The sequence below is a fragment of the Neoarius graeffei genome, chromosome 9 (assembly GCF_027579695.1).
Source record: "Neoarius graeffei isolate fNeoGra1 chromosome 9, fNeoGra1.pri, whole genome shotgun sequence".
NCBI classification, from domain to species: domain Eukaryota; kingdom Metazoa; phylum Chordata; class Actinopteri; order Siluriformes; family Ariidae; genus Neoarius; species Neoarius graeffei.
Window position 1 is genome coordinate 46,374,190 of NC_083577.1, and position 24,873 is coordinate 46,399,062.

The 24,873-nt window shown below is 40.5% G+C and overlaps 1 protein-coding gene across 2 annotated transcripts in view; it reads left to right on the forward strand.

Moving 5' to 3' along the window:
- Positions 1–12,674: 12,674 nt before the first annotated feature.
- mgat4a (alpha-1,3-mannosyl-glycoprotein 4-beta-N-acetylglucosaminyltransferase A) overlaps positions 12,675–24,873 on the forward strand; it is a 38,325-nt gene continuing 26,126 nt past the window's right edge. Inside the window, exons 1-2 of one of the 2 annotated variants that reach the window (XM_060929640.1) lie at positions 12,675–12,828; positions 13,346–13,645. In XM_060929640.1, the coding sequence (XP_060785623.1) occupies positions 13,552–13,645 (94 nt within the window). In that variant the 5' untranslated portion in view covers positions 12,675–12,828; positions 13,346–13,551. Of the gene's footprint in view, positions 12,829–12,900; positions 13,199–13,345; positions 13,646–24,873 lie in introns of those variants that run through there. The other variant, XM_060929641.1, reaches the window with a different exon arrangement.

Here is a 24,873-nt window from a genome sequence, read left to right on the forward strand (position 1 = left end):
CGATTTTCTATGCTATGGAAAGTCCGCACTATAATGACAGGCGTACTAACACCTTCTGCGCGCTTCGACAGCGCATTGATACGGAGCTCAGATATCAATGCGCTGCCGAAGCGCGCAGAAGGTGTTAGTACGCCTGTCATTATAGTGCGGACTTTCCATAGCATAGAAAATCACTACGTTTCAATTTGTGTAACTGAACTTGTTTCATATCACTGGTCATATAAACCTATGTAAACAGGAAAAACGTGGAAGAGTTTGGTCGCTTCTAACTACAGCCCCAAAAAATACCATTGGCCATACTGAGCCTAGCTACATTGCTAACAGGAGTGACAGCGCGTCTGACTGCGTCTGACTGACTGGGAGGTCGCGCAAAGCTCGGATAGGTACGGAGCAGCTCGTCTCAATTCAGGTAAGAGCAAATTTCATTATGGAAATATGGTGGACTGTTCCTTTAACATTTTGGCCTGGATCAAAATAAGAAAGAACATTAGTGGTCAATTTTCACATGGGAAAAAAATGTTTTATAGGGAGGTTTAGTGAACAATCTGTAGGAAGACTTCCATGGCTATGTATCACACCCTGCCTTCAATGTCTCTCTAATTTTGTCCTTTCTTAATTTTGATAGGAAGAAAATGATATGTAGGCCACATGGGATCAGGAGGGAAGGAACAATGAAAATTTAAGAGGTCAGAACGTCCTCAGAATGTTTCCTCATTATTTCAGTATTACCTCCAGTTAGACTTGTTATATTTCTATTGAATAAAATGTATCTGCTGTGTGGTCTCATTATTATCATGTGAATTTCAATTTTATTAAATTAATATTTTATAGATTTCATTGTAATCTACATTTTCATAGGTTGAGGTTTCTGTTATTTTGTTATTTACAGTACAATAATGTTTATTTCTTTATTAACACTGCAACAAAAATAATATAATGCAGTGGTATTAGACATGTTCTGCACACTTCTAAAAATAGTCAAAGCATAACAGCTAGTAGCTAAATACAATATTATATATCTCATCTCATTATCTCTAGCCGCTTTATCCTGTTCTACAGGGTTGCAGGCAAGCTGGAGCCTATCCCAGCTGACTACGGGCGAAAGGCGGGGTACACCCTGGACAAGTCAACAGGTCATCACAGGGCTGACACATAGACACAGACAACCATTCACACTCACACCTACCGTCAATTTAGAGTCACCAGTTAACCTAACTGCATGTCTTTGGACTGTGGGGGAAACCGGAGCACCCAGAGGAAACCCACGCAGACACGGGGAGAACATGCAAACTCCGCACAGAAAGGCCCTCGCCGGCCACGGGGCTCGAACCCGGACCTTCTTGCTGTGAGGCGACAGTGCTAACCACTACACCACCGTGCCAACTATATATATATGGTCCAATTAAACATCTAATACTTACTAAATATATAAAATTATAATCAAGCATATTTCCTCACGTCGCACTTCAACACATAATAACGTGAATTATAGCACACAGTGGGCAAAAGATTTAAGGTGACTGTTTGGAACACTTTTTTTCTTATTCAGAAATTAACCTCTAGGAATGTACAGCATCAAGTAGAATACACCTTATTATTAGACTTAAATACTATAATATCTAAAATTTATCTTGAATGCTAACTTTATAGTATATTGTATATATAACATATGACAAAAAGGTTTTCCCAAAGTGAACTGTACTTGTTGTTCATCTCATGGCTTTCAGGGAAGAAGATACTCAAGTTAACACTGTTTGGAAAAATGAAGAAAAAGGGGAATATAGGGGTGATGAAGCAGAGTAAGTCAGTTAGTGACATTACACAAGGAATTCTGGACCGAAAAGATGACTTTCGGTGAGAAAATATGTTACTTCTATGTCATGTTTTGTTTTAGTAATTAAAGAAATGTCATGAATATATAGTGGACACAATTTAAATAGATCTTTTGTGGGGCATTTTGACTGATTTTTGTAATTAAAATAAAATCAGTCATTAATATTGTAACTAAATATGTAAATCCTTCTCTCAGCTCTTTCCAGCGCAAGCTGGGAACCAGGTCATTGTCACATGACAGTATCTTTCTGTCGGAACAGCATCAATCAGACCCTAAGTCTCCAAGGGTTCTGTCCCAGGAGAATGTCCATGGAAAAATCCAAGCACTGCAAGTGAGTGTGTTCCAGTTATAAAGTGAGAGTTACAGTTAAATTACAAGTACTTACATTCCTCACTCCTTGGTCAGATGAAGCTACAGACACAAAAGATGCATTTAGGCCCACCACCTCCGGTGATGACCATTAAACAAACTGAAGACAATCACCACCTCACTGAAGTCCTGACATTGTCCAAAATCCTGCCACAAAAGGTAAACAACTTTACACACAGTCTGCCCAAATGCCCATAACGAATGCACTCTCTAAGGCTACATCCACACGACAACGGCAACGAGATGTTATTTAAAAAAATATCGCGTCCACATGGGCAACGATCAGTAAAATATCAGGTCCATATGGCAACGCAACGCTTGCTGAAAACGATGCAATACACATGCCACACCTCTAGGGGCGCTGTAAGACGGTCCCTTCGGAGACACCAGAACAATAGAAGTAAGGACGCATGCGCATAAACTATTATGTGCGAGACTTCATATTAGCCACAAAGTCAGAAAAATCTGTTCGTAAAATTACGTTATAATGACCAAATACAATGAAAAGTATTTTTCCAGTCTCACCTGTGAAAGGTAATCCCATGTGATCTCGTTTGGACGGCAAACCTGTTGGTACAGTTAAATGCAGCACATGAATGAGGCATCTTTATTCTCCGCTTTGACCCATCCAATATGGTGGCGAGGATGACGTATGATTCTACGCAGAAGGCGGCGTCTTTAATGGTCCGGAATAAATTGAATGCTACACGTTGATGGATTAATTTGTTCTTCTACGCCCTTTTTGAGGAATGTATTGTAGGACTTAAACCAACATCTGAAGAGGTGAGATCGCTCCTTTTTTTCCCTACTTTTGCTGGCGGGATTGACTCTGCCCTAACTCTCTCTCTCTCTCTCACTTTGCACCATTACACAATAAATATTCACAGTGAAAATATTTTGTAAGCGCGTTTCATGAACCAAATTATAGGATTTGTTGACAACTTGCATCGAGTTCGTTACACTTCTACCCGGCGTGAAGCACTGACAGTCATGTGGTTGTGACGTCATCGTAAACAAATCCGTTCTACTCATCCAGATGACTTCGCAACGGCGCCGTTGCCAGATCTTTCCACTCTGGAACCCGTTCTCAAAAGATTTCGTTTTGGGGCACCCAAAACGCCGGTGCCATGTGGACGACAGGCCTAAACGATAAACAATTGTATCGGATTCACCTGAATCCGTTGCCGTGTGGACAGGGCCTAAAACATATCTACTACAGTGCTAAAATATTGTCTAACATGTCTCTTAACTAGTCTTAATCTAGTGTAGAAATCAGTATAATATCCTGTATTAAATTTTACAGTACTGTGACTTTTGCTTTGCTGTGACCATCTTTTGCACCTTTACAGTACATTACTATCATCCTGTAATTCACATGACTGAAACCTTCCTACTTTACTTATTACTTTTTTTAACAGTTTTCTGTTTTCTCACAGATGTTTAAATTTAGATGTTTAAATTTAAGATGGTTAAGTTTAGTGGAACTGGGACTATTATTTGTAGCTCAGCTTTCATTGTATTCTTCTATCTTTATCTATACTGGTTCTGTGCACCTGAGCCTTGCCATTACAAAAGTTTCTCAAACAAATAATTGGTGAAATCTGATAGCTTAAAAGGCAGCATGGTGGTGTAGTGGTTAGCACTGATGCCTCACAGCAAGAAGGTCCTGGGTTCGAGCCCAACAGCCGGCGAGGGCCTTTCTGTATGGAGTTTGCATGTTGTGTCTGTGTCTGTGTGCTCCGGTTTCCCCCACAGTTAGGTTAATTGGTTGCTCTAAATTGACCGTAGGTGTGAATGTGACTGTGAATGGTTGTTTGTCTCTATGTGTCAACCCTGTGATAACCTAGCGACTTGTCCAGGGTGTACCCTGTCTCTCCCCCATAGTCAGCTGGGATAGGCTCCAGCTTGCCTGCGACCCTGTAGAACAGGACAAGCGGCTACAGATAATGGATGGATGACAGCTTAAAAAAGATCACATTTCATCTGGGCCAGGCTTATGCTTGGGTGTAGCCAGGGACGATCTTAGTTCAGTGGGAAGCCCTTGCTTGAACTATTGCTGGGGCCCTATATATACACCATCATCATATACATGACATGACTCCACAACTTCTCCAATCATAATAGATATCAAATCCTCTAAAACACAATTTTTTGACTGCACTATAGTCAAGTCCATCAGATTTTTTTTTGTCAAAATTATTTCAAGTTTTGGCATTTAACAAATATGAACACAAGGAGGTGTATTTATATTTTTTAATTCAGTTCCACCTGAACTCTTCATCACAGGGAGTTTTACCCAATCCAATCAGCACTACATTGCCACCATTTTATTCCTCTGCACCTTCACCTGGGATAGATTTCAGCACTCTTCCCCAGTTTATCCCCTGCCTGGACAACTCTGCCGCCCGCCATCGGATGTCCATTAAGCCTCGGAATCAGAGAGCCAGCACGAAGATCAGAAGAATGCCCACTTCAGTGAGTCTGACTTATTCAATCCAATGCTTCTGATATTGAAAATACAACATTTACATAGTTATATTAATGTTTGAACGAGTGCTATTTGCCTAAAAAGACTCTTACACCCTTCTCACTGGACAGGATGGAAGTAGGCCTCGCTCAGAGAGTATGATCATTCTGGAACAGCCTCTAACTGAGAGCAAAGAAGAGGATGGGATAGCTGTCACCAAGGAAATGACCAGTGTTCACTCCTACTCCTCGCAGATCATTAGGCCAGGGAAGGGCTTTAAAACTCCTCTAGTCAAAAGCTCATGTCCCACTTCACCACTTAAATTATTGGTGGAACCTGATGATGATTATCATTCACATGCTAGGAGTCAATGTAAAGGAAAGGAAAATTCTGTTGTGAGCACCACTGCAGATGTAGGAACTAAGCAGATACTGAAATCAGCAGAGGGAATGGTTGCTAAACGTCCTAGTTCAGCTGGGCCAACAAGCCATAAGGGGAGTGGAGACCATAAAGAGAGTCTGTATAGTTTTAAACTTAAGGGTATTGAAGGCAGTGCTGTGTCGATTGTAAGCTCTGTATATACTCCATGCTTCATTTCTTTAGGTACTGAGCAGTCTCAGCCTAAAACTGACAAGGAATTTAATACAATAACGACTCATGTTAAGATAAATGCATCGGACAGGAACAGAGTCCAAGATACAATGCGGGAACATTATCTTCAAGACCCACCACTGAAACCGCTTTCACTGCACAGAAATACATCACCCTTGGATAACAAATTTGAGCACAGAAGTGTGTACCAAATCTCTTCAATACCACTTTCCAGTGAGGAGGGCTGCCTACAGGAGTCCGCAACCCAACAACAGTCTCAAAGTTTTTCTGTCTCCTCAGATAAAATTCATGAGAGGCAGAGAACTAGAAGCTTCACTGGACAGATGGAGCAAGCACGAGGAAAGAGAGAGCATGCCTTCTCACTCATAAAATCTTCATCAAACCTCAAAACACAGGATCTACACAAGAATGCACAAGTAAGGGCAATGGGGAAGGATCCATCACAGACAGGCGCTACCAGCAGTCCAGCAACCAAACCTAGAGATCTGACAATAACTGTGTCTACTGGTCAAGAAAGAGGGGACAGTCCAGCAAATAAAGCCAGAGATGTGGCAGTAGACACTCAAGAGAGAGTTGACGAGGCAGAAGAGGCAAATAAGGGGCTGGAAATGAACAAGGTCAGTAAGAAGCAGAAAGAGGAAAGAAATGCTTCTGAAGTGAAGCTGCACACCACAGCTCAATCAGATGTCAATGTCAAACAACATAACACTGAGGTCAGGAGTATAGCTTGGTTGTCAGAATCTACTACTCCTATAGCTATAGGCCAGAATAACAGCAAGATGGGACCTGTAAGAGAAACTTCCCCAGTTCTCAGAAGTTCTCCACTCTATAACACTGAGCTATTTATCTCTGCTGAGACTCCAGTATTCTCCAGTATTCGATCTCAGAGTGCCAGAAGGGATGAAGAGAGAGCTGGACTAATTAGATTTCCTGGTAAGTCTCTCTTTTTGATTTATAAAACCCCTTTCAGACATATTTGAAGTTACAAATTTCTCAGCTGGAAACAATGACTAAAGAGGCCAATTACAAGAAATCATAGGAAGCTATGATGTAAAGATCACATCACACATCACATTATCTCTAGCCGCTTTATCCTTCTACAGGGTCGCAGGCAAGCTGGAGCCTATCCCAGCTGACTACGGGCGAAAGGCGGGGTACACCCTGGACAAGTCGCCAGGTCATCACAGGGCTGACACATAGACACAGACAACCATTCACACTCACATTCACACCTACGGTCAATTTAGAGTCACCAGTTAACCTAACCTGCATGTCTTTGGACTGTGGGGGAAACCGGAGCACCCGGAGGAAACCCACGCGGACACGGGGAGAACATGCAAACTCCGCACAGAAAGGCCCTCGCCGGCCCCGGGGCTCGAACCCAGGACCTTCTTGCTGTGAGGCGACAGCGCTAACCACTACACCACCGTGCCGCCTGATGTAAAGATGACATTTTCTTTCTTTGTAACACTAGAAAATAATATGTGAGCTCTATGGCTTTTTCACACTTGCACACTATTTGCTGGACCTGAATCTGTCTGCAGTGAGAGTGTGGTGTGTTTGGTCATATGAAAGCTGATTTTGAACAAGATTGTGATCTACTGAACTGGTCTGAGTTTCCCAAAAGCATCACAGCTTTTGGGAAACCCACCCCTGATCTTTGGGGCACCTGCAAACCAGAGTGTGGGGTTTGTTTCATGTAAGAGTCAGCCTCTTCCAGGGTCAGAGCTTGAATAATGTCATTGGTTGGATTGTCACATTAATTCATATTTCAAGTTCCAGAACAACAAGGAAAAAGAATTTATATTCTGAAAAGTTTATTTATAGTCTGAAACAGACTTCCTTAATGACATACTGTAGCTCGTTGAAGGCATTCAAATACAAGTGAATACAAATTCAGACCTCAATTATTTTGAGAAGTAATTGAAAACCAGCAGTTTTGACTAAAACGCAAAATACTGCATTCTGGATGGGTTGCCAGACTATCGCAGAGCGCCATGCACAGAAACCTTCACCAACTCATTCACTCAAAAAACAATTTAAAGTAGCTAGTCCACTTACAGTGGTGCTTGAAAGTTTGTGAACCCTTTAGAATTTTCTATATTTCTGTATAAAAATGACCTAAAACATCATCAGATTTTCACACAAGTCCTAAAAGTAGATAAAGAGAACCCAGTTAAACAAATGAGACAAAAATATTATACTTCCTCATTAATTTATTGAGGAAAATGATCCAATATTACATATCTGTGAGTGGCAAAAGTATGTGAACCTTTGCTTTCAGTATCTGGTCTGACCCCCTTGTGCAGCAATAACTGCAATTCAACATTTCTGGTAACCGTTGATCAGTCCTGCACGCCAGCTTGGAGGAATTTTATCCCATTCCTCCACTGACTTGGCTATTCCAAAACATTAACTTTATTCTTCTTTAACCATTCTTTGGTAGAATGACTTGTGTGCTTAGGGTCATTGTCTTGCTGCATGACCCACCTTCTCTTGAGATTCAGTTCATGGACAGATGTCCTGACATTTTCCTTTAGAATTCGCTGGTATAATTCAGAATTCATTGTTCCATCAACGATGGCAAGCCGTCCTGGCCCAGATGCAGCAAAACAGGCCCAAACCATGATATTACCACCACCATGTTTCACAGATGGGATAAGGTTCTTATGCTGGAATGCAGTGTTTTCCTTTCTCCAAACATAACGCTTCTCATTTAAACCAAAAAGTTCTATTTTGGTCTCATTCATCCACACAACATTTTTCCAATAGCCTTCTGGCTTGTCCACATGATCTTTAGCAAACTGCAGACAAGCAGCAATGTTCTTTTTGGAGAGCAGTGGCTTTCTCCTTGCAACCCTGCCATGCACACCATTGTTGTTCAATGTTCTCCTGATGGTGGACTCATGAACATTAGCCAATTTGAGAGAGGCCTTCAGTTGCTTAGAAGTTACCCTGGGGTCCTTTGTGACCTCGCAGACTATTACATGCCTTGCTCTTGGAGTGATCTTTTTTGGTCGACCACTCCTGGGGAGGGTAACAATGGTCTTGAATTTGCTCCATTTGTACACAATCTGCCTGACTGTGGATTGGTGGAGTCCAAACTCTTCAGAGATGGTTTTGTAACCTTTTCCAGCCTGATGAACATCAACAACGCTTTTTCTGAGATCCCTGTTCTTTAAATAAAACAGGGTGCCCACTCACACCTGATTGTCATCCCATTGATTGAAAACACCGGACTCTATTTTCACCTTCAAATTAACTGCTAATCCTAGAGGTTCACATACGTACTTTTGCCACTCATGGATATGTAATATTGGATCATTTTCCTCAATAAATAAATGACCAAGTATAATATTTTTGTCTCATTTGTTTAATTGGGTTCTCTTTATCTACTTTTAGGACTTCTGTGAAAATCTGATGATGTTTAGGTCATATTTATGCAGAAATATAGAAAATTCAAAAGGGTTCTTAAACTTTCAAGCACCACTGTACTGACATGTTTGTGGAAGGACAAGCAAAACTGCATATACCTGAGCTCAGGACCAAACCAGGGACCCTGGAGCTGTGAGTTGGCACCAGTGTGCCACTCATTGAGGAAACATTAATTTAAAAATCATCATTAAATAATCACTAATATAAACAATAAAGGAATAAAAAATTATGCCTGTTGAATTTAGCAAAAGCTACATGCACAGAAGTAGTGAGGTATAAAATTTCAGTCCATCTACAGCTTGGAAGGAATTTACCTTCAGTGTTGTCCCCCAAATGAGTCCAAAATTCATCCAGGATACTGATTTGAATATTCAGACCAAATGTGAAAATGTCCTTAGTGTGAGTCAAGATTCATTCAGCCACTGGTCCTATCAGATCTGTCAATTATTTCACATTAAACTGCCTCACTCATTGTTTACAGTGACTATATTAATGCTTATTCAACTACAAACCGACTGAAGATAGTGGAGAATTTTATTTTTAGTGTACTTCTCTGTGCTTTACTGATTGAGAACAGTAAATCACATTGTCTTAGCCTGGATAAAGAATCTCAGTTTCCCTTAAACAAATATACAAGCTGAACGTCGTTCTTATAGTTGAGCATTTTAATAAATAATTACTGTCATATCAATTGTTGTAGTCAATAAAACAATAAAGATTGAGCAAATATATATACTAACATATATGCACTAACTAAACATATGTGTAATATATGTTATTTATAGATTTGCAGGCTTCAGGTCAGTCAACAGGTTCACCTATTCACATCACCACGAATACACCAGTTTGTGTGATGGAGAAAGGTCCTCTACAAACAAGTGCAAAAGAGTCAAGAGAGGCTTCCACTGAGCTATCCTGGATGACTATGGCCAGAGAAAAGACAAGAAGCCTCCAGCAACTCTTTACAAACACACTGAATGACCTTGCTGGCCTGCAGACAGCCACACGACCAGCTGCATCCCCACTAACCCAGATATCTTCACAGTCCAGTACAGGGCCTATAAGGTCCACACATCAAATATCATCTGCACAGTCCTCTGTCAGTCCATTAGAGACTCAACTCCCAGCTGTATATGATTCCGTAAAGGCAACACATCCAACTCAACCACCAATTCTGAAATCTTCTATCAGCCCAGTACAGCCATCTGTAGACCAATCAGGAGGAGTAGATTTCTCCTTAAAACAAACTCTTTCACCAACATGTCAAGTACAACCAATTCATCTGAGTACCAGATCAGGACAAATGTTTACTCACTCAGGTACAAAATCAGTGCAATTGACAGGAATTTATAGACCACCTACCCAATTCAATCCTCAAATAATACATACAGCACAGCAGCAGTTATCCCAGATGTCAATACATCAGGCCTATCCAATACAGCAATCTCTGCTACAAAGTGTGACAAAACCTCAAGCATCACAATCCCTACATCTATCACTGAGCCCCAATCTGGCACCCCGTCAGCCTGCTCATCACTCACCCTCACCAGTGTCACAACCCGGGCCACTTAGGGAAAACCTGTCCCCTTTGCCCCAGGGAAAAAGCCCAACAGAAAGCCAAGCTCAGTATGCAGGAGGCCTGGGGAGCAAGGCTTTACTTACTGAGCAATGGCACCATCAAAAACCTGATGCAGTCAAGGTGAGACTCTTGGATTTTTGCTTTATTTGCAGTGATCTGACTTTTAGTAGAAGTTTATGTCCTCTTTGTCTTCTACATTATTAATAGGCAGTGGACCAGAAAGCTACACAAGACTCACAAACCTATCAGTCTTTGGATGAATTTCTAACCATTTCCAGTCATAAGTTCACAGGTACTGGTCTAATGCATAGGTGTGTGTGTATACATGAAAATTAATGTGACACAAATTCTGTTTCTAACTAAATATACCTGACTTTATACCTACCTCAGAATTAGCAGTTTCCCCTCGTCCGATGAGGCTAGACCGAAAGGTCAAATGTCAGAAGAAAACATTACTACCACCATCACCTTCTTCATCATCACATCATCAGTCAAACTGTGATAGCAGACAACCTTCCTGGATGGAGCTGGCAAAGAGGAAATCCATGGCATGGAGTGATAAGACTATGGACTGAATTAAGATACAGTATAAGAAAGCATATTAAATTCTAAAATTTCAGGAAGGACCAAGAAGACAGAATATCTGATCTATTGTGTTTGTGTGGGTGGGCAGATGAAAAAAAATGGTGGAAGGAGAAAGAAAAACAGGAAAGTTCAAGAAGAAGAAAGTTTTGCAACTCTCACAAACAGACAATTACACAATTTGTTTTACTATACCCTTGGTTATGTTGTTCTCAGGTTTATCATATTGTTGTTTTATTAAGGAATTATAATATATAAAATATATAAATTTGTATCTATTTATGAATAATAGTTTTTGCTTGGCAAAATGTGACCCATTTTAATTATATGTTAATGTTTGGAATTACAGAATTAAATGCATATTAGAAGAGGCAAAATGATGGTAAAGTTTATGTATAAAATTAAATATAACAGTTTTACGAGATAGTTATGAATAATTAAACTTCATTTTGAAAAGGATTTTTCAATGCACTTTTTTAATTGGTTGGAGGGAAACAATTTGACTTTCATCCATCCATCCAGCTTATCCGTCAGAAACTTCAGTAAGTAGGTCTGAATGACTACTTGGATTTTAGTATAAATGTTATTTGGGCAAAAGGGCCTGTGTTTAGGACAACATACTGAAATTTAGCACAATTATTTAATAGTGCATATTTGAACAAAGTGTTTTAAGCTGGAATCTGGTGAAGTGCTATTAATTATTTAATGCACTGGTTGTCAAAGTGTGGTCTTGAGACCCTCAAAGGTTTGTGAAGCATTGATTAAAAAAATATATATTATAATGATGGAAATCACAACCTCCCATAACAAAGTCCATCCATTATCTGTAGCCGCTTATCCTGTTCTACAGGGTCGCAGGCAAGCTGGAGCCTATCCCAGCTGACTATGGGCGAGAGGCGGGGTACACCCTGAACAAGCAGGGCTGACACATAGACACAGACAACCATTCACACTCAATTTAGAGCCACCAATTAACCTAACTGTATGGGAGACATGGGGAGAACATGCAAACTCCACACAGAAAGGCCCTCACCGGCCACTGGGCTCAAACCCAGGACCTTCTTGCTGTGAGGCGACATCGTGCTGCCCCATATCATTCTCATCTCTCTCTAGCCGCTTTATCCTGTTCTACAGGGTCACAGGCAAGCTGGAGCCTATCCCAGCTGACTACGGGCGAAAGGCGGGGTACACCCTGGACAAGTCGCCAGGTCATCACAGGGCTGACACATAGACACAGACAACCATTCACACTCACATTCACACCTACGGTCAGTTTAGAGTCACCAGTTAACCTAACCTGCATGTCTTTGGACTGTGGGGGAAACCGGAGCACCCGGAGGAAACCCACGCGGACACGGGGAGAACATGCAAACTTCGCACAGAAAGGCCCTCGCTGGCCACTGGGCTCGAACCCAGGACCTTCTTGCTGTGAGGCGACATCGTGCCGCCCCATATCAAAGTCTGTTTAATTCTTATAGTTATTTGCATATCTGACTGACCACTTGGATGGATGGATGGATGGATGGATGGATGGATGGATTGATTTAAAAACTCAATAACTCCTCACTGAGGCCTATAAATAATGTCAACTTAAATGTAATGTCTCCTGACGGTGGAAAGATCGGGAATAAATATCTCCAACCTAATTTTTAATGACCTCATACGAGTCTGCTCTCTAGTGGCTAATATAGGCACAGCAGCTTAACACGGGAGGGAGAGAAAAAAAAAACTCCTGCCAGTGGGCGGAGTTAATGGCGGCTGCCGGTGGGCGGGGTTATGGTGAAGGTTGATTGAGAGCTCACCATTAGTCCATGTTTGAGCCGCAGACTGGTAGTCTAACAGCATTTTATATAATATACCAACAATATAATACGTTTTAACAGCTAGAGCAGTCGCTGGTACGTTATTACAACAGAACGAGTGTATATGCACCCTCCGTTTGATATATGAGTGAGTATGGAAACTTGTGTTTGAGGGGTTTTGGCGCTAACACGCCTGTTGTGTCTGACATTTCAACACTTCCGACAGGTAGCTGCAGACAGGAAGGCTGAGTTAACGGGTGCACCTCTATTCATTCTACAGGAACTAAACAAACTTAAGACACTCTGACGTTTTAAAATGCGTTATTTTATTATTCTGTGCGTTCACTTGGGGGTTAGCGTTTGCTAGCTAACCGTATTATTGTTTGTCTATCGCTAGTAACGCAGAAGTGACATGAATGTCCCACAGCTGGCTAAGTAGAGACAGGGCTAACTCTGTTAGCTAACATTAGCTCATTAGCCACACATCGTCGCCAGCCGCCTGTCTGCTGGAACCGGCGGTAAATCGGGTCTCTTTTTTTTTTTTTTCTTTTCTCCTACCTTAAACCCCGAATCTCTACTACACTGCAAGTACCACAGTGCTCGTCACTAATAGCTGGACTATAACTTGATTCCCAGCTCACGTTTCATGTTTATTTTTGTTGCAGAAGTTGAAGAGGAAACTGCCGCTGCGACTCATGTGCTAGTTACTGTAATAGGTTAGCTTCTGACTTGACGCATTCGGAATAAAGATGATGGCTTGGCTCGGTCCAGGCAGATATTTGAAGCGCTGAAGCTCGGGAGAGCTCTGGAGGAGGAGGAGGAGGGCCGGGGGAGAGGAGCCACGGGGGCCGCGGACAGCCGCTGAAATGAGATGAGGCTCAGAAATGGAACTGTTGCCACTGCCCTCATCTTCTTCACCTCTTTTCTCAGTTTGTCCTGGTACACCGCCTGGCAGAACGGAAAGGGTGAGTGAGTGAGAGATCATCTTCTTCACCACAAAGGATCAGTGTGCACATCCACCAGGTTAAAGGAAAACTCCACCCAGAACCACATTAAATAGACTATATAGAAACATGTGTGAGGGACTTTGAGATTTCTACTTTGTTGGTTGCTGCTGTATTTTATGTCATTCCTCTGAGAAGCTATTGCTTATGCACCATAGTGACATCACTGCTTACACAGTTACAAGGGATAACAGCCAGGTTTCGCTGTTGGAAGTGCAAGAGCTTCTTTTCTCACTCACCGTTTTTCACTGATGTTCAAAGTCATGTTAATGACAAAAGTCCAGAATGTAATGCAGCGATGTTACAACGCTGTGGCGCCGAGTTACATCAGATGGTTAGTGAGCTAGGAGTTGCACAATGGCTTTGACGGCTGTATTAGAATGAAAGCTGACGAGTGTACGGATGAGGAGGTGAGCGAGCTGGACAGATTAAAGGATTAAAGCATTCCGTTCGTCCCTTAAGATGGGGACGAAGTGAGCCTTGGATCCCACTGGCAGTACTATTAGCAGGTAGTCAGACAGCATTGTGAGTAAGGTAAAAAGCTATGAGTGAACATATGTAACTGAATATAACCAGTCAGTTACTCCAATAATAACTGTGCGTGGCCAATAATAGACGATGCAGAGGAGGTGAAGAGTTGATCTGTCAGCATTCATTCTGGAAGACAATGAATGACAGAGCTACCAACACACGGAGACGGGAAAGAATTCTGGCATCCCCCTTTCCAGACATCCCAAGCATAATTAAAAAAAAAAAGTACTATAGGCTACGTACTGTTTAGTAGGCTACATTACACTGTAAGAGATGACTATAATAGTAGTGCACTTAATAATATTGCTCATATAGTGTAGTTTACTATGCACAATAAATGAAATAAACCATACAGTAATGAATACAATGCTTGACAGATCTTAAGTTTTCTGAACATACTCAGGCAAACATACCTGGAAGACAGTGAATGATGGGGCTATCAACACAGAGACAGGGGAAAGCATTCTGGCATCCTTACAACATAACACACCAGTTAGCACCCAGCCAAATGGCTACTCAGAAAAACACCTGACTTTTTTTTTTTCACATGGAATTTTACAACACTATTTACATATTTGATCCAGTATAAACAGTAGATATGTCAAAACATTTTTACATAAAAATATCTCTGGAAAAAAATGTAAAATATACTGTATTAATGAATATCATCCACGCAGGATTCACGACACCAGCTTACCCCTTTCTAGACATCCCAAGCATGATGTCCACAGGTGTGTTACACTAATTAACGCCCCTTCAGAAATAATAGTGGAACCATTAACAGAACCCAGCAAATTAACGTTTTATAATGGGGGGGGAGTTCACAAATAATAAACTTTATTCATATGAAATTATGACATTGCTGCACATAGGCATGTAGCAGAAAGATGTTTTGTCCAACAAAACCAGCTTAAAATTTTATTACAAAATAAATATCAGACACCAATGAATATTATACATGGTAATTATTAAGATAATTATGGGAGTCATTCAAGGTGGATTTTTCCCCCCCCCCCCTTTAACTTAACTATCTACAGAGTTGGCAGTTTTCTTAAGTTACTGTCTCACTGACTTCTGATTTCTGGGCTGTTGGATGCTCAGGAAGGTCTGTGTTGTGTAAAATAACTCTTGCCATACTAGTTGGAAATCAGTCAGCAGTATAGAAGAAGCCTTTATTCGTTACATGCACACTTCAAGCACAGTGAAATTCATCCTCTGCATTTAACCCATCTGAAGCAGTGAACACGCGCGCACACCCAGAGCAGTGGGAACCCACATCAAAGCGCCAGGGGAGCAGTCGGGGGTCAGGTACCTTGCTCAAGGGCACCTCGGTCCAAGGCCGCCCCACGTCAACCTAACTGCATGTCTTTGGGTTGTGGGGGAAACCGGAGCACCCGGAGGAAACCCACGCAGACACGGGGAGAACATGCAAACTCCACACAGAAAGGCCCTCGCCGGCCGCTGGGTTCAAACCCGGAACCTTCTTGCTGTGAGGCGACCGTGCTAACCACTACACCACCGTGCCGCCCTTTATGCACTTTCTGACACTATTGATCAGCTGTAGTTTCTCTTTAAATTGCATCCATTTCCTATATGGCTGACAGTTGAACTGCTAAGCCATACACAACAGTGGAAAACAGAATAATAATTATAAATAATATAAAAAGAGTAATAACACTGAAAACAAATACTGTTGAACTCCAGCTTGTTCTTCAGGGTTCTCAGTAGTCCTGAAATGATTTCTTTGTATAATAGGACTGCATGCTCTTTTTTATTTTGTCCAGTTCTTTTTGTTCTCTTCATTCATAAAATCCACAATGTGCTCAGACAGTTGCTTTCAAAGCAAAGAGTGCAGGTCTGAGTTTGTCCATCTTCAAACCTGCGACTGAGCTTCACTACTTTCTAACATGCACATAGCACACTTACTAGCCTACACCTCTGCATTACACTACCACCCACCCAAACTATAACTGTCCTATCTTTTTAACACTTGATGTGCGGTCATTCTTACAAAATTGCTATATTGAGAATGAGGTTCGTTATGTTTCCTGAAAATCTGCTGTTGTAGTGCAGAATGTGACCCTTAATATTCTACAGCGGCTTAGCCAGGATTGGGAAGGTTGGGAGTGGTTTATTTATTTATTTTTTTAAAGTAGGGAGTGTAACTTGGTTGCGACCGGGGGGCCAAATTTAGATTTTTTTTTTTTTTTTTTTTGGTGCAGCCTGGTGACTTCTGGAGCTGCAATTGAGCCTTAAAAAGAAATGAAAGAAAGCATTAATTTTATGTGACTTATATTTTATTAGGCATTTAACACATTTTATTTACTAACTTAATAAAATGTTATAACAGTTTAAATTTAGTTTCTTATTCATTAACCAGAACTTTACAAATCACTGTAATTATCAATAAAATCTTCTACAAATTCCTGCAATAAAAGCAGAAACCTTAAGTTATAATTTCTAGTGCACTTAAGACAAAAAAATAAATTGCTGCAATCATGTCCTATTACACAGAATACATCTTTACTATATACAACAAAGATAAATGAGATTCAGCCAACTTTGAAAATTATTAGGAAATATATACAACTGAAAATAGATACCGTTTAACAAGTTTTGATTTTACGAAATGTACATTATGCAAATGTTACATCACAATGTTAGGAATCATTTTGATTCTGTAAAAAGTGCAATAAACAGGAGTTAAAGATAAGTGAAATTAAGTTACAAATGAAAGGAAAATTTCCTGTAGTTACTTGAAATGTAAATACTCTAAACAATACAAAAAAAATCAATAATAATAATGGTAGTTTATGAAAGTACTGTTTTTAAGATGATGCAAATCTTGGCGAAAGAGAAACCAATCGAAACCGAAAGAGTGAAAGTGATTATCATTCCATTACCATGTGAACAGTCTTTTATGAATGTGGAAGTGGGGTCTCAGCACACCGACTCTGGTGTGACTGAGGCAGGTGACAAGTTTTATGTTTCATCTAATTTAGGTCATTTTAAAAACTATATATTATTTGGCAGTGGGCACATAGGAAAGTATAAAGTTTCTGTCAATATGTTTATCATGCTTGTATGATAAACTCGTGAAGATATTTATCTAAATACATGACCTGCTCAGTCTAAACCTGCTGAACTTTGCCAGCAAAGCTCTCAAAACTCGTAGTATTTTGCTTCCATTCAAGCCTCGTTTCGAAGTCTGGCCAATAAGAACGCTACATTTTTGGCGGTAAATTTGAGTTTCTCGATTTAACTTCCATATATGGAAAGAATGTGTGCCAGGCACGCCCCGGGAAGCCACTGACCGTCAACAAAAATTACTTCACAAAACAACAAAATTACTTAAATTTTGGTTAGCGCAGGTTAGTATATAATTTATAGGCTGTGTTTGGGGGTTTATGGTTGTGTTTTTTGAGAACTGGCTGTGTAAAACACAGCTGCATGGCTTGCTAGCTAAGCTCATGATGTTCTATTGCCTTTTAGTTTGCTATGACAGTGGTTTTGCTTATTGTTAAATTTTTGCAAAACAGTTGTACAGTGGATGGCTATTTTCTATTAACCATCATTCGGCTCACTCGTGTTTACTCACTAAATATCTGGAGGCATTATACCATAATTGGTGTAATTAATTACCTGAATACTCTATAATTTCTGTAGAGTACTGAGGGACTTTGAATTAATTAAGCTGTGTAGAGTATTCATGAGACCTATAACTTGCTGTATACAAGACTGGCACGCTCATGTTAAACAATTAGCCTTTCACTTCTGCACCACCAGCGCTTCAGCACGATTTATACAAAATTGTGTTTTGTTTTAACAACATTAAAAATGTACATCGTCAAAAGTTCGAGACCCAGCTTTCTAATCAGTAAGAACTCTTGGTTGGTTTGCAAAACCTTAACATTTCAATGATGAATCAGTGTTGCCCATGTAACTTCACGCCACAAATATTCACACTACATGAACTAAAACCTGTCCTTATCAGTTTTAGTGGTTGCACACACCCTGATGTGTTTCTTGATGGAAATCCCAGAGGTTTCAGGAACAGCTTGGGCCTCTTGCTCATATCTTTTTACTCCTACCAAAGCAACTAAAATGGGTTAAGGTCAGGGGATTGGGATAGCTGTTCCACTACAGATAATGTTGCTTCCTTTCCAGATATTTTTGGAAGAATGTTTGGGGTCATTGAAAAGCAAACATTACTTGGAAATTCAAAGATGGTATGCAGTCTTCAAACCTTTTAACAGGCAGTATAGCGAAATCACAATTTGCCCTGTGTACTAGTCACACACTGTAAAGCTGAGACTTGTTAACACACTTTAAACAAATAACCTTGTCTTATGAAGTGGGTCAAAATAGCAAGGGGGAAAGGGATATTTAAGGCCACAATAACTCAACGGTTATGTGATCAGTGATTTGTGTAACTGGGTAGCAGCCTAAACAAAACATTACTTGGTAGACATGATTGCTAACTTTAGTAGTCTTTTCAAATTAGATGTGAAGTACCATGGTTCAGGAAAAGGTTGTGCAGTTTGGTCACAGCATGCACACTACCAGAGCATTTTTGCTGTTTTGCTCATTAGCAAAAAAAAAAAAAAAAAGCTGTTTGGCCACCATTAGCCTTTGGCATCAAAGCAGCCCATCTAGCACGAACCCACATACCATTAGCCTGGAGTACCAGAACTACCTAGTAGTTTTGGCTCATAACATTAAAGGGTATGGGTGGTGCAGTCAAAACATGTTTGTCCTATCGTTTGAAGATCGCAAGTTTGAATCCCAATGATGCAACAGCCATCAGTGGCCAGGAGGGGAGACATGCGTACTCTCTCTTCCCCATGAATCACAGTTGCACTCTGAGATCATGCATGCAGAAGGCAGATTGCACCTTAGTCTGTGTCTGGTACACTGATGCTTGCCATCTCCTACCCCATTCCCCTCACACTTGCAGCCCCCAACCTTGCATGAGCAGTAGTTCGACTGGCTTCATGTGGCACAGATGAAGCATATTGCCCTACCTGGTTGGCAGCTGTCGTGTGATTTGGTGAAAATTGCCCGATAGTTGGGACTTGGCCACTAAATTAAGGAAAAAAATCCCCCCTTTTTTTTGTGGGGGGGTGGGTGGGAAGCCATTAAATCTGAGTGAAAGGCAAGGTAATTTCAGAACTAATGGTAATTTGACTGATTTGGAAATTGGAATATTACTTCACTGTCAAGACCGTGTAAAAGTAGAATTATATAAATGTGCTCAGCGTGGGATGTTTAGAGATGTACTAATCCCAGCATTCTAATAAGTGTTTGCTAAGACTACTGTGGCAAAATAAGAAGGAAAAAGAAAGTGTATTTTGACCTGCAGGAATTCTCAGAAGTGTTAGTTTTTAGAGCCTAAATTATAACACTGTCAGTAATGTTAACTTCATCCTAATTCAACACAGTATATTCGTTTTTTTTCTTCTGATTAGCAGTTGAATTTCAGCAGTGATTTTTAGATAAATGTGTTATGTGACACTTTCTCCGTCATGTCACTTGATGCTTTCCAGGCAGTCATTTCTGGTTGTATGTGGTGGAACAGCAAGTCACAGATCATATTAAACAAATGAAATTCCAGCAATTTGCTTTGATTTTTCCTTTGAAGATAATTTTGTAATATCAGATTTATCATGTACAGAGTTTTGGGCGTTTCCTCAGCAAATGCTGTGATGCATGTTTTGTTTATAGTATGTTCAGGTCAACTGTAGACTTTAATAATGGCATCATGATGCTCAACGCATCTTGTGCATCTGATTTGCCGTGCAAATGTTAAATATTAACCTCCTAATAAAATAAACTAAGTACCGTAAAAAGGTTTGACCTGCTGTTTGTAGTCCATAGTTCTCAATTTCCCTTGATATGCAACATTTAACCCATGCTAACTGGCATGAGCATCAAAGAAGCTTGGTATTTCTTTACCAAGCTTTCTCATGTTTGGATTAAACACCTGTTGAAGCTTTCAATGCGTTTTGAAGCCTAAATTCAATCACTCCTGTAACACAACCTTCTTATTTCAGGAATACGCATTATGTGGGTGAATGGTGTGTTCTTACAGAGGAATCTTATGCTCACTGTATGAACCATCGCTTTCTGTACTGTTACTTGATCCTGCTCTCACATTCTGTTGTAACTTACAGTAAATAAGAATCCCACCCTTTATTTCTTTCTCTGCGGATACATTTCTTCTGCACTTAGCAATCCCCTGGGTGAGTGGTGCACACAATGGACCTAAAATAGCACTGATGAAAGGCGTCATTATCTTACCAATAGAAAAGCAGATAAGAAACATGCCTTTGGACAACAGGAAAGCAAGGGGCAGTCTAAAGTACACAGTAAGTTTCACTTTGTTCTCTGGACTTACATGGTAACAGGGTTACATTTGGAAGATAAGAACCCATGCATTTCTGTCTAGTTTGAGAGTTTTCAGTCTCTGTAGTATTTATAAGAACAAATGATGAGTGAGGTAAAAGGAGAATGGCCAGACTGGTTCAAGCTGACTAATTTGGAAAACCATGCTGTACAACTGTGGTGAGCAGAAAAGCATCTCAGAATGCACACCATATCAAAGTTTGAGGTGGATGGGATATAACAGCAGAAGACCATGTTGGGTTCCACTTCTGTCAGCCAAAAACAGAAAACTAAGGCTGCAGTGGGTGCAGGCTCACCAACACTGGACAGCTGAAGACTGGAAATATGTAACCTGGTCTGGGGAATCTTGATTTCTCTTGAGACACACAGATGGTAGGGTCAGAATTTGGCACCAACAGCATGGATCCAACCTGCCTTGTGTCAACAGTCCAGGCTGGTGGAGGTGGTGTAATTAGTATGAGGAATGTTTTCTTGGCATGTTTGTGCTTGCTAATACCAATCAGTCATCTCTTGAATGCCACAGCCTATTTGAGTATTGTTGCTGACAATGTGCATCCTTTCATGGCTGCAATTTACTACTCTTCCATCGTGATAATGCATCATGTCACAAAGCAAAAGTTGTCTCAGGCCCTGTCCACACGGCAACGGATTCAGGTGACTCCGATACAATTGCTTATCGTTTAGGCCTGGCGTCCACACGGCACCGGCGTTTTGGGTGCCCAAAACGCAATCTTTTTGAGAACGGGTTCCAGAGTGGAAAGATCTGGCAACGTTGCCGTTGTGAAGTCGTCTGGATGAGTAAAACGGATTTGTTTACGATGACGTCACAACCACATGACTGAGTGCTTCACGCCGGGTAGAAGTGTAACGAATATCACCAGGAAAAAGCCTTACAGAGCACTAGTGAGAGTGAAACACGAGCTTAGATATTATTTATTATTTATTATTATTATTATTATGTTCAGTGTTAGTTCACAGTAGTAATGCAAGAAGCAGAATAGTGACAGTAATAGTGAAGCAAAAACATGCAATTGTACAAACACTGCAGCTCTACAGCAAAATATTCATTTATGAAATGGTCTGATTCTTAACACCAGTAGTGCCAATGATCTTCTCATTGCGATGCGAGTTGTCAACAAATCCTATAACTTGGTTCATGAAACGCGCTTACAAAATATTTTCACTGTGAATATTTATTGTGTAATGGTGCAAAGTGAGAGAGAGAGAGAGAGAGAGAGAGAGAGTCAATCCCGCCAGCAAAAATAGAGAAAAAAAGAGCGATCTCACCTCTTCAGATGTGGGTTTAAGTCCTACAATACATTCCTCAAAAAGGGCGTAGAGGAGCAAATTAATCATTATTTAATTAGCATTCAATTTATTCCGGACCATTAAAGACACCGCCTTCCGCGTAGAATCATAGGTCATCCTCGCCGCCATTTTGGAAAGGTCAAAGCAGAGAATAAAGATTAGCTGCGTTTAACTGTACCAACAGGTTTGCCATCCAAACGAGATCACATGGGATTACCTTTCACAGGTGAGACTGGAAAAATACTTTTCATTGTATTTGGTCATTATAATGTAATTTTACAAACAGATTTTCCTGACTTTGTGGCTAATATGCATCCTTACTACTTCTATTGTTCTGGTGTCTCCGAAGGGACCGTCTTACAGCGCCCCTAGAGGTGTGGCATGTGTATTGCATCGTTTTCAGCAAGCGTTGCGTTGCCATATGGACCTGATATTTTACTGATTGTTGCCCATTTGGACGCGATATATTTTTAAATAACATCTCGTTGCCGTTGTCGTGTGGATGTAGCCTCAGACTGGTTTCATAGACATTCCTTTGCTGAGATGTTCCCAACAGCTTATGGAATCCATACCACAAAGAATTGAGGCCGTTTTGAGGATAAAGGGAGGCCCTATCCAGTATTACTGTAGTGTTCCTAGTAAAGTATTTGGTACAATCCACAACCAATGCAAATATGTTAACTTCACTCCTTTTGCTCATTCTGTTTATGGTCTGAAACCCTCTCATACCCCTTTTCCACCAAATCAGTTCCAGGGCTGGTTAGGGGCCGGTGCTGGTTCACAACTCGTTCAACTTGCGAGCCAGCTGAGAACCAGTTTGCTTTTCCATAGGTTGCGGAGCTACGTCAGTTATGTCGCTGTATACGTCAGTTACGTCGCTACGTTTGCATAAACCTTGGCGCGAATATCGAAGCAAAAACAACACTGAAGAAGCAGCAGCAGCAACAATAATAATAATGGATGACTTCACGTTTGTATAGCTGTGGCTTCTCGTCGCTTAAAAATGGCGATCTTTCGCGGTCTTGTTATTGTTGTTGGTCTTAACAACCCCCCCCGCTGACGTAAGCGGTTCTTTCCTCTGGCCCAGCAGGGAGTTGGTGCTAGCCTGGAACCGGTTTTTCTGGCCCCAGAGCCAGTTCTTTGTCAGTGGAAACAGAAAACCCGGTTCCAAACTAAGCACTGGCCCCGAACCAGCCCTGGAACTGCTTTGGTGGAAAAGGGGCATCATTGTGCTGGTTTGCACATGCAGCGATTTCTCGACCTTCTCGCATTATCTGCCAAATTCTGCTGGTTGAGCTAGAGGAGAATGATGTAGAAAGGGTTTTTACCTGTCATTTCTTGTACAATCACAGGAAGGATAGACTTGTTAATGGCATACTTAAGTTATAACTTTTTTTTTTTTTTTTAAACAAGGACCTTCTCTTTGAATGGTTTACAACAATGCCTTAATTTCCTCACTCCCCTATGCCCTCATTACAGCCTAAAAAGAGGCTCTTCATCTTTCCAAAAAACTTTAATTGAGCTAGATTGCTCACAGCGGCACTCCCTATCACACTGACATTCTTTCTCCATATTAGGCCTGAGAACTGGACTATCGGGGAGTCTTTGTTTGTCCTGTTTCCAGTCCTGACACTTCTTAGCACCCTTGACATAACAACTTTTATTTAGCATTACCCTTCACTCAAGATCTAATTATTTCTAATTTTCCCTTTTAATTTGCCAGATTAGACCTGTCATAATGGTTTGAACTGAAAGTAATAATGTTTTGATAATTATCTTATTATACCATAGTGATAGTACTATATCAATATTTGGTTATTTATTTTATTTATTTAAAACAGCAGTAATCTGTTATTTTTGTGGTCTTAAAGTTTATGGTTATCATTACAATTTCTTTTTGTCTGCTTATTTGTAAAACAATTGTGTTTTTTCAATGCTGCTAGTGTACTGTATGAAAGCGGACAGCCATTCTGAATTCACATGATTATCAGCTCTAGAGATGTCCTTCTGTTATTTCTTCATTAGGATGATGGCAACAAGAAGCTCATGTAAATGTTGTCAGCTAGGCTAAAATGCAGATTTTGTACAGTAAAAATATATTTATAAATATACTGAAGCATCTTGTTTGGTAATGAATTTTTTTTTTAAATATACACATCTTTAATCACCCTCTTTTTACAAAAAAGGTGTATATATTGTCCTCCATTCTTCTGTATGTCAGTCTTGACCCTTTCTACCAAAAAGTCCATTAATACAAACTCTGGGCTCTGTCTGCTTGGTGTAGGGACCTAACCTGGGATTTTCTCCAGGTGCCTTGAACAGTACATACAATGATGGAGCAGCATAGAGGAATAGCAAGATTATGAAGATGCTCCTGTACCGTTTTTATAAAAGCTACAGGTTATGTAGATACTAAACCTCTACCTTAAAGCACATGCACTGGCACAATAGTCATTTAATAGGTGCTGATGTTCCTGACCTGTTTCTTTTGCTTTTATGATTATGTGCATAGGAGAGAGGAAGCGAGGCATTTGTCCTTGAGGGGAAATGTATGTACTCCTTCATGCATGACTGGCCTTGTATCTTAGACTCTCTTTGTAAGTTTGCAAAACAAATAAGAAAAAAAAAAAAGCCTTGCAGATCAGACGCATCCCTATGTGCATTCTTGCACAGTATTTGAAAATAAAATGCCTCCAATTCTGGTATTTGAATATTTATTTGGGGTATTTGAATACAATCCACTTTCAGTAATGCTTCTGTGTGTATGCGTTTATGAGCGGTAGGGAGCCGGAAAGAATCAAAACACCTCTCTTCTCTTGTGGTTAGAGGTGTAAGGACCTTGAGGGAATGAGCAGCTGTTGTAAACATCCTCAGTTTCTTTTCCATCATTTACTGCTAACAAGTAGTCAGCCCTGAGCCCACGGTAATTTGCTTCGTCTTCATTA